General features: G+C 38.8%; 1 protein-coding gene across 2 annotated transcripts in view; it reads right to left on the bottom strand.

Moving 5' to 3' along the window:
• Positions 1–4,870: 4,870 nt before the first annotated feature.
• LOC131698602 (phosphatidylinositol 3,4,5-trisphosphate-dependent Rac exchanger 1 protein-like) overlaps positions 4,871–17,104 on the bottom strand; it is a 111,051-nt gene continuing 98,817 nt past the window's right edge. For both annotated transcript variants that reach the window (XM_058991083.1, XM_058991084.1), the window contains 11 exons: positions 16,975–17,103; positions 16,487–16,528; positions 14,952–15,169; positions 14,561–14,663; positions 14,290–14,433; positions 13,096–13,210; positions 12,143–12,209; positions 11,080–11,267; positions 10,331–10,433; positions 7,380–7,447; positions 4,871–6,969 (listed from right to left, as the gene is read on the bottom strand). In XM_058991083.1, coding sequence (XP_058847066.1) covers positions 6,927–6,969; positions 7,380–7,447; positions 10,331–10,433; positions 11,080–11,267; positions 12,143–12,209; positions 13,096–13,210; positions 14,290–14,433; positions 14,561–14,663; positions 14,952–15,169; positions 16,487–16,528; positions 16,975–17,103 — 1,220 coding nt within the window. In that variant the 3' untranslated portion in view covers positions 4,871–6,926. The remainder of the gene's footprint in view (positions 6,970–7,379; positions 7,448–10,330; positions 10,434–11,079; positions 11,268–12,142; positions 12,210–13,095; positions 13,211–14,289; positions 14,434–14,560; positions 14,664–14,951; positions 15,170–16,486; positions 16,529–16,974; position 17,104) is intronic.

The following is a 17,104-nucleotide window of genomic DNA, read 5'->3' as shown; positions in this document are numbered from 1 at the left end:
GCTTCTATTCATTCTAAGTCGGCTGTGAAATCTCCCTCACGACCACAACAGCACTGAATAACATAACACTTTGACACAGGCTGCAAATTTCTCAAAGCTGAGAGGTGTGTGCTTGAGAAAACTAATTATTTCACAGTGGCTGCACAGAAAATTGCCTCACATTTTGAGTCATACTTAATTAGTTTTTTTTTCCCTTTAAGCAATTTATGAATGTAATATGTGTATATCTACAGAGATATATTGGGGTTTATAGTAACCAACGTATCAGTATTATATGTATTAAATGTGTTTGCCTTACAGTGAAAGTCCTCACAGTACAATAAGGATTTTTATTTTGGCGGTAACCTTTTAATATGATCATTTGACCTTTTATTCAGGTAAGAAGTGGAAACCAAAGGTAATAAAAGTTCCTCTGGTTATGGAGAAGAAACGGTATGCAACTGGTAACCATGGAAACAGACAATATGGCAAAATCATCTGACATAGAACTGTTATAGGTAGTTGTGAGATAACTAGACACAGGAAAAAAAAGAACAAAACCAGGAAAGGAATCAGGCAGAATATGCATGGGAATGGGCTGCTCTTGTGTTTGGGAATCTACATGTAATTGTATCAACCACCTACTGAAGCCATCGTTAATAAATAATAACATCCAGCAATGGTTAATCCCTCTGGGGTATACATTGATCAAATCACACCCTTGATCTTAACTTGACCGGTGGAATATACTATTTCAGATATCTCCTGCACAAGGATTTGCCTGTTTCTGATATGGACCACTTGCCTTTTCAATATACCGTACAGTATTTTGCTGATTTCAACAGACTGTCTCTGTGTTTCAAAGATACAGAACACTACAGCTGCATTATTGTTTGGCTGACACTTTTTAGCTGGTTAATAACAGATATTTTCTTATTGTTGTTGTTCTGTTGCTGCAGATTACTTCAAGCAGCAGTGCTTTGTGCCAAAGAAGAAATCCTCTGCAACAAATATGAGATCGCTGTGTTGTGAACATGAGATACTGAGATATCTGGGTGTAACTCAGGCCAGAGAGAGTGAATCATAGATACAATGTTGAGGATACTCCATGAATGTTTATTGAGTTTTATAGTTATTCCACCAGTGAGGATGCCTGAGTAACCATTCAACCTCCGAAATAAACACAGAACATTAACATTCATGGAGCATGCTTTTTATATTTAAAGTGTAATGGACAGAAAAGAAAAAAAAAACAGCTGAATTCACTTTCTTCAGATCAAGCTCTGTATCGGCTTAGCAATTTCATCTGTTTTGTTTTTGGATTTGAATGAATGCAGGATAGATTCCAAAATGACATCAGGTTACAAAAAAAGTTAATATGTCACATGTAAGGTGTCTTCTTATTGTAAAGAGATGTCTTCTTGTGCGGTTTGGACAAGAGGAACGTGAAGCGAAGCTTAAAAACACAAGTGCAGCCAGAGAAACTTGTACCAGTAGCATTAAAGAATTAAACATCTTTTTCCTTGTTCAGATAGTAGCAAATTAATTTATTCTTTTTTTATTCCTGCAAATGAGGTAATATTCTCTTAAAGGTTCCAGGTGTGTTTTTTTTTTTTATTTTTGAACACTAGAATTTGTTGTGGTGTTCTATGTACGGGGTGACATCTGTACACAGGATAAGATGTACTGGAACCTTGGCAAATACTTCACTGTGCTTGGTTGATTTTTGATATGTGATTTATAATATTTCATAACAGACACATTATCTGTAAATACAATTTTATTAGCTAGCAAATAAAAGATTACATTTGCCACAATAACTATAACATTTCCAAAAATTAAAAAAAAAAAATCTTTCTGTACATTTGTTTAAAGATAACACAAAACTACAAACATAAAACAATTTATATACAATAACATATTATTAGAAAAACACAATGGAAAAAAGTACAGACATACCCTTTATCCAAGCGTGTTGAAACGGAATGTGATAAAAACACAGTGCCTGTTCACTATTTAATGACACCATTGTATACCCCCCCCCCCCCCTCCCCCCTCCCACCTGCCCAATTCCATCCACTTCTCTGCACCAAGTCTTACAGATAAATCAATGTGTTGCCATTGCTAATTGTAGAGATGGCATTCTGCATCAGGTATTAATGATGTATTTGCGTATAAGTTTTTATTTCTATTATAAAGTTGAATAGTTGAATACGTTTTGTATTTTCATATTTTGATACAGCTAACAACAGATGTAACACGAGAAGTAAAAACCCTGTGGATTCTCTTCCTCTCTGCAAAAGCTAGCCATATGTAGCTTCTTGTACTTTGGCATCTGGGCAGGCAACCAAAGTCAACAAGTGTTTAACCAAGATGCATATATATATATATATATACACACACACACACACACACCATAATGTAAAAACAGATCACAGCAAAGAGTAAATTAGTTTTAAGTGGCATTATGTCTAAACTGTGTTTAATATGTTTGTATTATTAAGATGCACTTCCCCTTAAAGGCCAAGTACGTGCAGTTTTGCACAACATAGGGTGACTTAAAGTCACAAACAAGTATCTAAGCTAACCACATGCCAAGAAACAAGGATGTGGGTAGACAGTGCAAGACGGGGAACTGGAACACACGTTTTATAAAGCTTTTTTCTGTTTGTCTAAAACTCATGTTCTGCAACTTGTAAACAATGTCTATATGATTGTATTGGGGTATGCCTTTCTTTTATATAAAGTGTTTTTGACCAAAAACCAATTTGTCTGTCATTTATCCCTACATAATGAACAGGACAAAGGGGCGTCTAAATTAAATTAAGGGCATATTTATTTACATAGTCCCAACTTTCCCCATACTGTACTGTTGAAGTATTATAGTACACATCTAGCGACAACTCTAAATGTATCACATATCGGTTACAACTTCAGATTAAGGATCTGTTATGAACAATTAAAATGGAATCTATAACTGTGTTATGAAATGTGTTGTTGTAAGCATAACACTTGTGAGAAACAGGTCAAAGCAATATACAGTGTTATAACATGCAATAGGGTTGTCTATCCCTTGATTTATAACATGGCAGTTCTACACTGGTAACAATGAATTACTATTGTATTTTTATACACATTCATGTTTTAAATGACATGGCTATAGATCTTTAAATTGCAGTGTGAGAAGTAAACTGGTAATGTGGGGTTTTGACACTGAATTAACAGCAAACATCCATTTGTATTTAATTAAATTCATTTTTAAAATGATTACAACGATCCTTTCTAGCAATGCTGGTGAACCACACTGTATGCTGATCAATGTTAAGAAATCACCTGCAGTTTCAATGTCCAAAACAAAGACAATACTATTTTCTGAAGGTTGAGACTAGGTATCTACACCTCTGATCAATACCGTACAACACTGACAATGCGCTTCATTCATCTGAATGCTTCACAAATCTACTGAATGATTTGTTTCCCTCAAGTTACTGTGTCTTTCCCTCTTCCTCCAGGTCATTTTCAGAAAAGCACCCAAGATGAAAACATTGATGTGCTCTAATCTACTCTAATAAACCAGCGGTGCAAACCCATTACATCGAACAGACACATTCTGGCTTTCATTAGATTAAACCAGAAACCTGTGACTTTTAAATAGTGAACTCCTTCAACTACTGCAAGTGAGAATGCTTGCCTTAACATGTGTATTATCGTGCAGTGACTTGAACTGTCTAGCAAAAAATTGTTAACAAAGAAAAGTAATTGTGTCCCTTCTGCTTTGTAGTTGGGTACTGCACTGGATGAAAGAGGAATTCAATTTGAACTAGGTTTTGTTTTTTCTGTATAGTGAAGAACAGTGAAACAACATGATTGTCATACATTACATGTTAGCTTTCAAACCTCTATCAAAGCAATACCATTGCCTTGATTATATTATAGTAACCATTAAATATCCAAGCTCATGATCAATAACTGGCCTTCGTAGTACTATTTACAAACTTTGCAAAATTGGTAGTTTGCATATAATATCAAACCAATTCCTAGAAATTGCAATACATTTTAATAAAGAAAAAAACATACAGCGGTAATGGATTACTCATGATCATTTAGCAGAAGAGAGAGAAATGGGCACCAGGTAAATATTAACCCTTCGCCATCTGTCATTGCCAAGTAGCAACCATTATCAAAGAGGCATACTTTCTTGTGCAACACAATGCCTAATGATTTGCATGTTCTGTGAATAGGATACTGAACAGAGCCTAATGGATTTGTCCAATTACTGCAATTTCATATCTCCACTGCTCTACAAACATTCTTGACTGCTCTTTTCTGTTGCCCTTTTTAGAAAGAATACTGCTCATTTATTCAATGTAAGGTTCTATTAGTATTGCTAACTTCAACATATTTAGTTATTAAGAGACAAATCAGGAGGAGAGCTTGGGATTTATTTCAGTAATAGATTATATAGATTCTTGGCTATTTTTAAATTATGTATGTAGATAATCTTGGTTTAAAATGCGTCTACTTTACTTCGGGGTTAAAACTCCTCCAACACAATATTTATTTTTAAATGTGCAATTAAATCTAAGCTAACAAGCTGGTGAGACATATAGTGACATTATTAAAAAAAATACAATAAAACAAATATGTTGCTTGAATGCTCAAGTTTCTATAGTTTCTAATACTCACATGAGATATGTAAAACAGGCAATGTAATATGTTAAAATTACCTCACATTTGGTGACGTTCATAAAGGAACAAAACAAAACAAAACAAAACAAAACAAAAAAATGCATAAACTAAATACAAAATGGCCTTGTTTAAAAATTGGTACACGGTTATGTAATAATCCCTATAACCCTAAATGTAATGTAAGGCACACAGGGACATGGAATAATGTAAATATTTTTATATAACTAAATGGTAATAATACCCATTGACAGTACACACAATGATCAAGTAACATCTGAACATCTACTCCCGTAACTGCTTCATTTAGCACGGTATGGCTTTAATGCATTTTCAGGCTTTTTTTTAAGAGTTTAAATGTTCACTCACCCTTATGGTAGATGTTTATAACCCGAATCACAATGATTCCTACAGCCGCTGGATTGGTCTCATTTTCTAGCTGACATCAGACTGAATCAGAAGGCATCCCAGACGGGTATTATACTGTACTCTAAGCTTGATTGTTTTTGAAATTCGTTCCACCTACACTAGGTTGGAATCGTGACCACTGATGTTCACATTTCAGTTGGATACCAGACAGAGAGTCAAACTGTGCCCAAGCAATTTACTGCTATTCCATAGTTTATTTTGTTTTGAAAGCAACCAATTGTGTAAACAAATATCTCCTGCACTAACTCCTGATTCGTCCTGTATATAGGTGTATGATCTTTCATTTATAACAGTGGATAACTTTAACAGCAATCTGCATTCTTTCTGCCACTTAAAAAAACACTTCACCTTGCGATTAATACAGTTCAAATGTACAACATTATTATAAATGTATCACAAATGCTTTAAATATGCCACACCTTCATTATTAAAAGTAATGCTTCTTAACTTATATAGATGCCTTCCTCTGCTTTGAAAGCATATATTAATTCTATATGTTGGTCCCACTGACACAAATAAAATCTCTTTAATGATAAAAATGTACATAAACAAATGTAAGACATTTAAAATACAGTAAAGACCTTCATGTCTTCCTTGGATTTCTGATTTGTAATCTATTAAGTGAGCTCTTCATTAAAAAAAACAGTACTTTTTTTATTTGAGATTTATACAGAGTAAAATAGTCCAAATAAAAAATAACCCTTAAAAATGGTCGTCTCCAACAGATTAGCTAGTCAAAGTGCACAAGTGCTCAGAAGCACAACACTGTTTACATCTCTGAAGAGGGATGAAAGCTAGCTGATAATAAGCAGTAAGGAAATGACATTGCAGCATAGTAACAATCATCTGCTACCTTGACTACTTTCCTTTTAACAAACCAACTGCAACTTCCAAACAACATCACTGCTCCACAATGTAGAATTCCAGAAATAAAAACTTGGGAATAGTTTGGAATGTTATATACTGGTTATTTCTTTCATTTAACCTACTGAAACAACAGCAACAACAACAACAACAACAACAACAACAATAATAATAATAATAATAATAATAATAATAATAATAATAATAATAATAATAATAATAATAATAATAATAATAATAATAATAATAATAAAAAGCACCTAGCAAGTTATATTAATATACAATAAATACATAAGAATACTTCAAAATAAGTAGACTGAAATGTTTGCAGATTGAGTCATGCTTGGCACTTTATATATATCTGCAGTATGCTCCAAATAAAATCAGTAAATACCATGTTTTAGCAATGCAATGCTAGATTACAATGTAAATGCACCAGGTCACGCTGTTCCTGTATGGCAGGATCATCAAATTGATGATTTTGTTCTCCCGCATATTCCAGTTGTAATTCTTGTACCTGCATGCAAAAAAAATGATGATTTCTGCAGGACAGAGGCATTGTGGTTGAAGGCCAGTTAATGCTAAATCCAACTAAATACATAACACTCGTCATTTTCTAAACCAGCAAAATGATGCTCTAGCAGAACCGAGGCATTTGAGGTCAGAGAACAATGTATTTGCTGTCCTCTAAAAATGCTGTAGCTTTTGCTTGCCTTCAAAATGTTCCCATGAAAGTAAAGAGTTGGTGGATGGTGGTTTGTTGCTGTAGCAAACTGCCTTTAGAAAGAGTTGAAGCTCTCTCCTTGTACAGTGGTAGAAATCAATCACTACGTTGCATTGTGTGCAAAGGTGCTCATTTTAAAGATAATCCGCTCTTTTCTTCAAAGTCCTTATGCCAAAATTGTCTGTTACATGAGTACCATGAAATGGTTGGCAGTGCGGTCGCTTCACCTAAAAATTTAGGTTCCTCATAGATCCCCATCTGTGGGCGGCAGGCATAACTTGAAAAGCCTGAAACAAAAGGAGAAATAAAACAACATGATGAGTTTACAAATATCACTCAAAAAGTGGTGTAAATATGTACCTGAAACCGAAACCCAAGCGCCGAACCCTACCGAAATTTGGTGTATTAAAGTGTTACTGGCCACAGATTATATTTCATTCAAGACTTGTAGCGACTGCCAGAGCAGGTTTTTAAATACATAATGATTAGTTATAGCCGAACAGGTATGGTTAAAAGAGGTGTATTTAATGCAAAGATGTGTGAATGGCACACAAGTATGATATAGGTTGTTTTCCCGCCTATTTGAAGTCAGCCGGATAACTAAATAGTTGAGTTGGGGTTTTATTAATTTTGACTGTAACGCACACAGAATACGGTAAAAAAACAAACAAGAAATGAACATCAAATAAATAGTTACCGTGGTGCAGTGGGTGGCATTTGATCCATCACCTTTAAATTCTTTGCAGATATTTCAACTCTTGTCCCCTGTTGAAACAAAAGTATCACTCAGCAAGTTTTCTATGTTGTGCAGTAATTTTTAAATCATGCAGGTGTATGAATAACCTAAGCTTGGCTACAGCACACAGAATTTGCATAATTTCCTATTTACACACAAGGCTCTGTGGAGATGACAACTGAACGCATTCAGAAATACCAACTGTAATTTGCAAGACAGACAGTTATTGTGGTGTATAAACTACTCAGGCTTGGCTATACATATTTTATATGCATTTAGTGATATAAAGCCACACTTTATAGCACAGAGTACCTGAGGTAATATTCACAAGCCAGCATGCAGTTATCTGAATAATGACGCTATATATATATATATATATATATATATATATATATATATATATATATATATTGTAATATAGCGGGTTGTGAGAGACGGCAGGGAGGGGGTTAAAACCTCCCTGCAAAGAAAAAAAATGTGAGAATGCACCGTGTTGTATTGCGTTATTGTTTCATTTAGTTTGTTAATTGTTTTATTGTTTTGTTTAATTGCTTTATTATTAATTATCATCCGCACCTGGGCATTATAGGGAATTAGGTGCGGGAGTTTAAAAAGGAGAGCAAGCAGTCTGCTCGGGGCTGCTGAGTAGAAGGAGGCAGAAGAGGTGCTCTGTCTCCGAGTAGCCAGAGGAGAAAAGTAAGTGCGGTGTCAAATCTGGGTGTTTAAGTTTGTGGTTTTTGAAAAGTCGGGAAAACAGCTTAGCTGTCCCGTGTTAGGAAGGGTGTTCCCGTGTGTTAGTTAGTGCTCGTACAGAGCTAGGTGTTTATTTTGTGTATTTGTTTTATTTTTGTGTTTATTAAAAAATTAGCGCAACCGCGCAAGTAAATCAATTTCTGTGTGCTGGGTCGTATTTTTAAAGGGGCAACGAACCCGAGTGAGTTGCGCTCTATTACATATGGTGGCAGAGTGTGTGGGCGCCCCTACGACCCTAGAAATGGAGAGCATCGAGGAGTTAATTGCGCGAATCAATCGCAATACTGCTGCTCAAATAGAGCAGACTGCAAGAATGGAGAGACAGATGAGCGAGTGGGGGTTGACACCGCTGAGGAAAAGGGAGCCAACAGAGTTGGAGCTGTTGCTCCAGAAATGGGAGCAGGCTAGCGCAGCTCCACAGTCTCCCAAGCCAGAAAGGGAGGAGCTGCTATCGCCGCTTCCAGAGCCCAAAGGAGAGAAGCCGCCGCTTCCGGAGCCCAGAGGGGAGGAGCCGCCGCTTCCGGAGCCCAGAGGGGAGGAGCCGCCGCTTCCGGAGCCCAGAGGGGAGGAGCCGCCGCTTCCGGAGCCCAGAGGGGAGGAGCCGCCGCTTCCGGAGCCCAGAGGGGAGGAGCCGCCGCTTCCGGAGCCCAGAGGGGAGGAGCCGCCGCTGCCAGAGCCCAGAGGGGAGGAGCTGCCGCTGCCAGAGCCCAGAGGGGAGGAGCTGCCGCTGCCAGAGCCCAGAGGGGAGGAGCTGCCGCTGCCAGAGCCCAGAGGGGAGGAGCTGCCGCTGCCAGAGCCCAGAGGGGAGGAGCTGCCGCTGCCAGAGCCCAGAGGGGAGGAGCTGCCGCTGCCAGAGCCCAGAGGGGAGGAGCAGACGCTGCCAGAGCCCAGAGGGGAGGAGCTGCCGCTGCCAGAGCCCAGAGGGGAGGAGCTGCCGCTGCCAGAGCCCAGAGGGGAGGAGCTGCCGCTTCCGGAGCCTAGGGATGAGGTGACAAGCGTACATCCACCACAGCCCCGACAACCACCCCTACGGTCCAGTCCGGCGTCGCTGCGTTCAGTCCCTCACCCCTTGCTCCTGGACACCCTGTCGGTTAGCCTGGACCTCCCTTCACTTGACCTGGAGCCCAGGAGTCGGCAGGATCGGGCACAGTTCTCCACCTGGTCCCCTGCTCCGCTCCTCCCGGACATTAAGACGTCGCTGTGCTGCTCCCAGACATCGCATATGCTCCCCCTGGTCACTACTTCGCTCCCCCTTGCTGACCGGACGTCGCTGCACTGGGTCCCAGCTGCAGACCTCTGCCCGCTACTGCAGCCTCCAGTGCTCCGGTTGTCGTTCCGGTCGCCCCTGACAAACCGGTGGGGTCCCTCGTCGCCGGTGTGCGGTCCCTACCTGGCTGAGCCGGGATGTGGACCGATCCACCCTCGAGTTCGCCCGTGGAAGAGGGCGAAAATTGACTTTTGTGGACTCGAGGGTGGGTGGTTGTGTTTTAGGGGAGGAGGTGGCCGTCTCGTGGCCTGTGTCTTGTAAAGACAAGGGGGGGGAAATGTAATATAGTGGGTTGTGAGAGACGGCAGGGAGGGGGTTAAAACCTCCCTGCAAAGAAAAAACATGTGAGAATGCACCGTGTTGTATTGCGTTATTGTTTCATTTAGTTTGTTAATTGTTTTATTGTTTTGTTTAATTGCTTTATTATTAATTATCATCCGCACCAGGGCATTATAGGGAATTAGACCCAGGTGCGGGAGTTTAAAAAGGAGAGCAAGCAGTCTGCTCGGGGCTGCTGAGTAGAAGGAGGCAGAAGAGGTGCTCTGTCTCCGAGTAGCCAGAGGAGAAAAGTAAGTGCGGTGTCAAATCTGGGTATTTAAGTTTGTGGTTTTTGAAAAGTCGGGAAAACAGCTTAGCTGTCCCGTGTTAGGAAGGGTGTTCCCGTGTGTTAGTTAGTGCTCGTACAGAGCTAGGTGTTTATTTTGTGTATTTGTTTTATTTTTGTGTTTATTAAAAAATTAGCGCAACCGCGCAAGAAAATCCATTTCTGTGTGCTGGGTCGTATTTTTAAAGGGGCAACGAACCCGAGTGAGTTGGGCTCTATTACAATATATATATATATATACACATACATACACACACACACACACACATAGACAAAGATCTAAATTACCTGCTTCCTCATGATATCTGTTGCTTGCATTATACACCGAGGTAACAGCCCATGATTTCGTGCCAATATAATTGCTTGTTCCAGGGACGTACTTAGAGTGCACCTAAAGTGAAAACAAACAAACAAAAAAAGATCATTAACTTACGTAATATGTTCAGTTTTGCGGTACAATCAGGGGAATGCAATCATATATTGTCTGGGTAGTGCCTTAGTTCAGTGTACATAAAGCACCTGCAAAGTACTTTTCAATTGCAATTGTATAATTTCACATAAAAATGTGCTGTCAGTTTACTATGTTGGGGTATAGCTTTTGTGCACTCCCTTACAGTGGTTCTCAAAATGGAGGCCTGGGGATCCTAAAGCAATGTACCCCAGGCTAGGGGATCTGTCTATTTCCATGAATGCCTCTGTGTTAGGTGCTTGGGGTCACTTACTATATTGGTGTATTTTCTATAGCTGTAGTGCCTTGCTAATAGCAAGCATCACTATATACTAAAAAGGGCCGATTGCAAAGGGATCAAACCACAACACAACTTAGCCAGGATGCCTAATGCCATTGGAGGCTGTGAGTCAAGAGAGTTTAGCAGCCCCTGCTCTGCTATATAAAAAGACTGTCAGAAAGCATTCCAGCTCCCACAGCGTACCTGTGAAGTGCTATCTCTTACATCACTGAGCTAGTCAAACAGGCACACACTGTTCTGCAGGAGTACAAGGTTAAACACGACATTTCCAGCTCTGTGTTCTGGTACCTCTGCATTCCGGTGGCACACATGGCAATGTGACAGGCACCCAGTCGATTGCAGAGCTCTGAAGAAACAGGGAGCAGACTGGCTCCAGGTGGATGGCAGCTTGAGTTTCCTGAAGACCCCGGCTTTGTGATCACCAAGGACTGCATCAGTCTGCACAGATCATCCAATGCATTCAGTGGGCGGAGAAGCTAGTGGATAGATCAAATAATACAGAAATACAGTATATTAGAATTACTACTCTGGTAATAGGCAATGCTTTATAAAAATATGGTTGGAAAACGTAATTATATATTTATAAATAAATAATACGCAAATAATATGCTTATGTGTTTTTTTGATAATGTACAATTTGTCCACTATGTAGCTATAAATAACTATGCTGCATTTCAATTTGTCTCAATTTCTTATCCTATTTTGCCACCTTGTGGTCAATTCTAAGATTACATTAGGATTCCAGATTTTTGCTCTTTTTGAAAGCTTTGTAAAACAACATACAGGTGTCAAGAAAGATTTAAAATTGGCACCTTTCAACTAAAATATATTTTTTTCAGAAATGGAAAAGTCAATTTAACATAGGCTTTAATTTGAATTATAAACTATTTGGCAATAAAAAAAAAACTGAATTGAAAAAGTAAAAAAAAAAAAATGATAAAACGTGAACATTGTAAACTGCTTAAAAAGAGAAATTCACAGCCCTGTAAGAATGATAAACAACAAAATGCAATGCTGGCAGAGACTGCAGTACTTCATTGCAGATATAGAACTGGTTCACTATACACAAACAGTCATGCTGCATCGAGAGTGCAAGAGTAACTATTTTCTGAGAATCTTTATTGGCTGTTTTTCAGACGGTTGTAATTTGACAGCTCTGATTTAGCCTGGCTTGTAGTACAAGCATTAAAGGCAAAATAAACATTGCTTTCACGCCAACTAAATGGATTTTGCATTTGATCATACCACAGTAGCCGAGGTACAACCTCTTCCAGCTGTGCTGTAAACACAATCCATACGTTCCAGCCAGCCAACAAAGAATCCTGTTCGGCTGCTTAGCAATGCTGCTTACCTGGTCGATTTTCACAGCAGTTGTGCTGGAGTCTGTAGGCAAGTTGGATCTCTCCAGGTAAAACGCCCTAAAAAAAGATAAAAAAGAACAATGAATTTGTTAAATGCTTCTATAAAACGAACCTTATCTCAGGTTCACTCTTGAAACCGTCCATTGAGCAGAAAACCTCTAAGTGGATCTCATTTAACCCAATCAGTCAAGTATTTGATATCACTGGAGTAGGGCTTAGTTCACTTGTCTAACCAATATACTGGTCTAACTGGGGTTGAACATACAGCGACATACAGTGCACATTCCCACCGAAGTAGTAAATAACTAGATACATGTATAACTGTGGAGTCGAAGCCTTTGTTACATCTCTGTCCCAGTTAAGGAGATATAATCTTGATGGTCAGCAATGGTTAAAGCAAAGAGTTAATAAGATACTGTTAAATGGTTCAGTGCTGCTTCCAGAATTATAATAATCTCCAACTGTACTTAAGAAGGAGCAGCTTTGAAGATGAGAGCAATGTTATCACAGGTTCTCTTTCATTACAGTTCATACATAACCTATTGGTACAAGAGTTCAGTGGGTCAGGTGTATTGAAAACTGAAATACTGTAAGAAAACAAACACATACCACATTGAAAATTCAACCAATCAAGAATGTATACAGGTATTTAAAGATAGGCTAGTGTCAAGTAGGGAGCACCATAGAGGACTGTAGTTTCTCAATTTTAATACAGTTAACTCAAACACATATTAAAATTACACTGCCCACAGCGACCCCTGCTGGCAAAAGATAAACATCACACTAGGTTTTCCAGCAAATCAAGTTCCAGTTTTTCACCCAACAGTGGGTCAGTCATTTCTGTCAATGAAAATTGTGAGTACTCAGATGTTTACATTGAAAAAGTATAAGTACTGGGAACTGCTGAGTTCACTCGTAGAATTTTGCATCCTCACAGTCTTACCTGAGTTTCCGATAGTAAGATTTGACCTTCTCCAGGGAGGCTGTGTTGATCTGTTGCTGAAACTCTTCCAAAGAGACACTGTCTTGGTAAACTGGGCTCTCTTGTTTTTCCAGTGCTATGAAGAAACGCAAAACCTGTTTAAATCTGCATACAGCTGAATTAAAACTGCACATTTTGTTTATGTTTTTCTTCTGAAACCAAAGAACACAAATAATGTAACATTTCTGTATCTTATGTTGTTTTTGACATAATACTGGTAATGTCACATTGGGGAGTTTTAGGGGTTATGGACCGTGTTAATTAGCATACTGGTCCAAATTTGTTGTTCATTTCACTGTGTGCTGGCTCTTATTGCTAACAGTAAGTAACTATTGAAACATGCATGTTGTATGCATGACAGCAATGATATTATCCACCTCTAAAATATAATACTGCAATAAATTATCAGGTTACTGTGATGTTATTATTATCATTATTATTATTATTATTATTATTATTATTATTATTATTATTATTATTATTAATATTATTATTATTATTATTATTATTATTATTGGGAGGCTGTGTGGTCCAGTGGTTAAAGAAAAGGGCTTTTAACCAGAAGGTCCCTGGTTCAAATCCCACCTCAGCCACTGACTCATTGTGTGACCCTGAGCAAGTCACTTAACCTCCTTGTGCTCTGTCTTTCGGGTGAGACGTAATTGTAAGTGACTCTGCAGCTGATGCATAGTTCACACACCCTAGTCTCTGTAAGTCGCCTTGGATAAAGGCGTCTGCTAAATAAACTAATAATAATAATAATAATAATAATAATAATAATAATAATAAGAATAATAATAGTTATTATTATTATTATTATTATTATTATTATTATTATTATTATTATTATTATTATTAACCCCTACTTTATAATAATAGTATACATTTAGTTCAGTAACCCGATATATGCATTACTCGGTATTTACCCAAAAAGGTTCAAAGAAAAATGTAATGGTATAACACATGCAAATATATATATTTTAAGTTTAGTTCCTCTTTGTACTTGCTTTGCACAAGGTTCAGTGGCTGTTATTAACCACTAGAGGGAGACTGTCAGAAACAGGCTGGTTCAGATCCACTTTACCACTCCTCCACGTGACTTTCAGCAACATTGTTCTTGCAGGTATTCAATGCAATTCACTTGTTCAGACCCACCTCTTGTAAACAGTACGGTGTGCAGTTTTAAGCTGCCTCCATTCTTAAACTTGGTGGGCAGCTCTGAGAAATGGCAGCTGTCAAGATACAGGGTGATTTTCAGAGACTGTCTGCTTCCTTCCACATGATAATAGATGGATGTGTCTGGAGAGCGAGAGAACGAAACAGGTTAGAGATCTGGAAGGAGGCACCCTAATATACTGTGGGAGTCCATATTCCAACTCATTTATTGATAGTTATAGTTAACATATTGCAGGAAGAGAAGTCTTACTTGCAACAAGGCATTCATCTTCAAGTTGCCGGAAGTAAACAGTAACTTTATCCAAGTCCAGCAGGGCGGTCTTGGTATCTTCAAGCATGGTGCGCTCTTCCTTCTATTAACAACAGAAGCATTCAATTAGGTGTTTGCATAGATCTACTGGGTTTAATTAGGTTAACTGTTAAACATGAGTAAAGAAGTCTATCCTAATTACCTTTGAAATACGTGATTTAACCATCATTAATGATATTATATCGAACAACATGCCAATTTATTAGCTAGTAAGAGCTGCTTTATTCGAGTTACCACAAGTGCTTTAATTACTACAATAGAACTGCATGGAGCATCCAGGAGAAATGAAAGCACACATTGTGAAATGGATGAGGGCTGGTGCAGCGCTTACCACATGAGGGGACAGCATGGATTGGAAGTTGAGGAGCACTCCGATGGCAGCGATCTGCTCCAGCCACTTCTTGCTGACCTCCTTGCTCTCCTCCTCATACTCCCCGCTGTTGTTGTAGCGGAAGTTGAGCGCGGCGAGCAGCTGTTCAGACAGGGTGCAGACTGCGCCCACCAGACTCTGACAGAAAATCCCATCCCGACGCAGCTGCAGGTCTGTGTCTGAATGGGGGGGGGGGGGGGAATGGGGGTGTACAGGCATTACAACGGGTGAGGATTGCCCATTCTGATAGCTTCACCAAATACAGTACAGTAAGACCTAGATTATTCAGCCTTGTTGTCATAGATAGATGTTATTCAACCCTCAGTCTCCGGTATTTACAATACAGCGCAGTACTGGGTATTTTGTATTCAAATTAAAAAGGGGGGCAGGGATTTTTTGTAGGTTTCTTGGATTTGGAAAGTCTAATATTATCCGAACACCCCCTGGTCCCAGGTACTTCTTGATATCTGTTTTAGTGTGTACAGGTACCACTACGCTGTCCATGTTTACCGTAGTACTCTGGTCAGAAACAAGCATTTACATTACCAGAAAAGGTCTATTAGGGTTTCTTTCTTCTTGAAAATATTATCCTTTCAGAAGTCAAACAGTTCCATTTATGCTACTACGGCAACACGCTCTGTTACAGCACAAGAAAACAGCGCTCGTATTTTAACACTGGGCAGGGCTCAATACATAAAAAAATGACTAAAATATCTGAAAACTATTCTGAAAATTGCATGGGCCACTACACCTTAAACTTGATGTCTGTAAAAATAAGTATTTTTCAAAGTGGATTACACTGAGCTTCAGTATTATCTGCAGTCAGAATTGCTAGGTAACGTATTGGGTATGTGTTTTGTGAATCGGATTTGAGTAAAACGTCGCTGTTGGGTGAGCCTCAACCAGGTTATTTATAGTTTCCATATGTCCTTTTTTATCAAGTCCTGGATCAGCCTTTAATTCAGCATAAGGAAGGCCTGGACAAATAAACTTGGGCGGACAAAATTACAGTACATGTCACCAAGCAGAGGAATGTGGATTAAAATAAACACCACACCCGTCTGTGCTTTTAAATGTCACGGTGCTTAGGGTGTAGAATTGACAGAAAGAAAAATCACAATACAGTACTGTATATAACTTGAGGGTTGTTTTACAAAGTTAAAGATTATTTTAAAAATAAAAAAGCTTTTTTCCTAGTCACACTTATTTCCCTTGCTAAAGCAAAATGCAACTGCAACTCAATTTACATAATTCCAGATGAGTGATGAGTGCCTTTTTCTTACACTCTAGTTACGATGCCCATTACCTCACAAAGCCAGCCAAGGAAGACCTGTTAATGGACTGTTAACGGCTGTTATAAGCCGATTTGACTGTACTATATAGGCCTGTATCATTATTCCAGCTCTGCTGGGCTTCAATTGACTTTCCCATCTCTTCGCATTTTGACAGCTAGTGTGCAGATTTGATCAATATATAAAAGGCTTCATCGTAATTACCTGTGCATTTCAACAGAGCCAGCAGCAGCTGATTCTTTCCATCTGTTAATAAAGAAAAAGGTTACTCATTATTTCTGAATAGATCTCTTAAGCAGTAAGCATAAACCATGCTCTGAAACAGGTCTATGCAGTGATTAAACTGAAAAAGTAGAGTAGGAAAGCAAGTAGAAAATGAAGCAAATCTAGGCTTTACAGTAAGCATGATGCATCGTAAAGCAAAATATACGTTTTGACCATTTTCCAGACAGCTAATGTAATATGTTGTATTATACATGTATTGCTCTGCATCTTTGAAATAATGCCACAGATGAAATACATTCTTTAAAACATAAATTCACAGTCATTTGTGCATATGCCGCTTCACTGGCACACAAGATCCTTTTGGCATCTGTTTGGAATCCAGTTTGAAAACAAACATGAATCTAACCATCTCCATTTGCATAGTTTCCAGTAGATATGAATCATGGGTTGTATCACTGTAGACTCACCTTCCACAAACCTCTGTAAATTCTCCACCAGTGTCTTGATGGAGTTGGGCAGGTTCCACGGGTCCTCCTGAATGTTCTTGTGGATCATACCACGGCAGTGCATCGTCCAGTCCTCGGTGTGACGGAATTC

This window comes from Acipenser ruthenus, chromosome 18, assembly GCF_902713425.1.
Source record: "Acipenser ruthenus chromosome 18, fAciRut3.2 maternal haplotype, whole genome shotgun sequence".
Taxonomy (NCBI): Eukaryota; Metazoa; Chordata; class Actinopteri; order Acipenseriformes; family Acipenseridae; genus Acipenser; species Acipenser ruthenus.
This window is presented reverse-complemented; position numbering and strand designations above follow the sequence as displayed.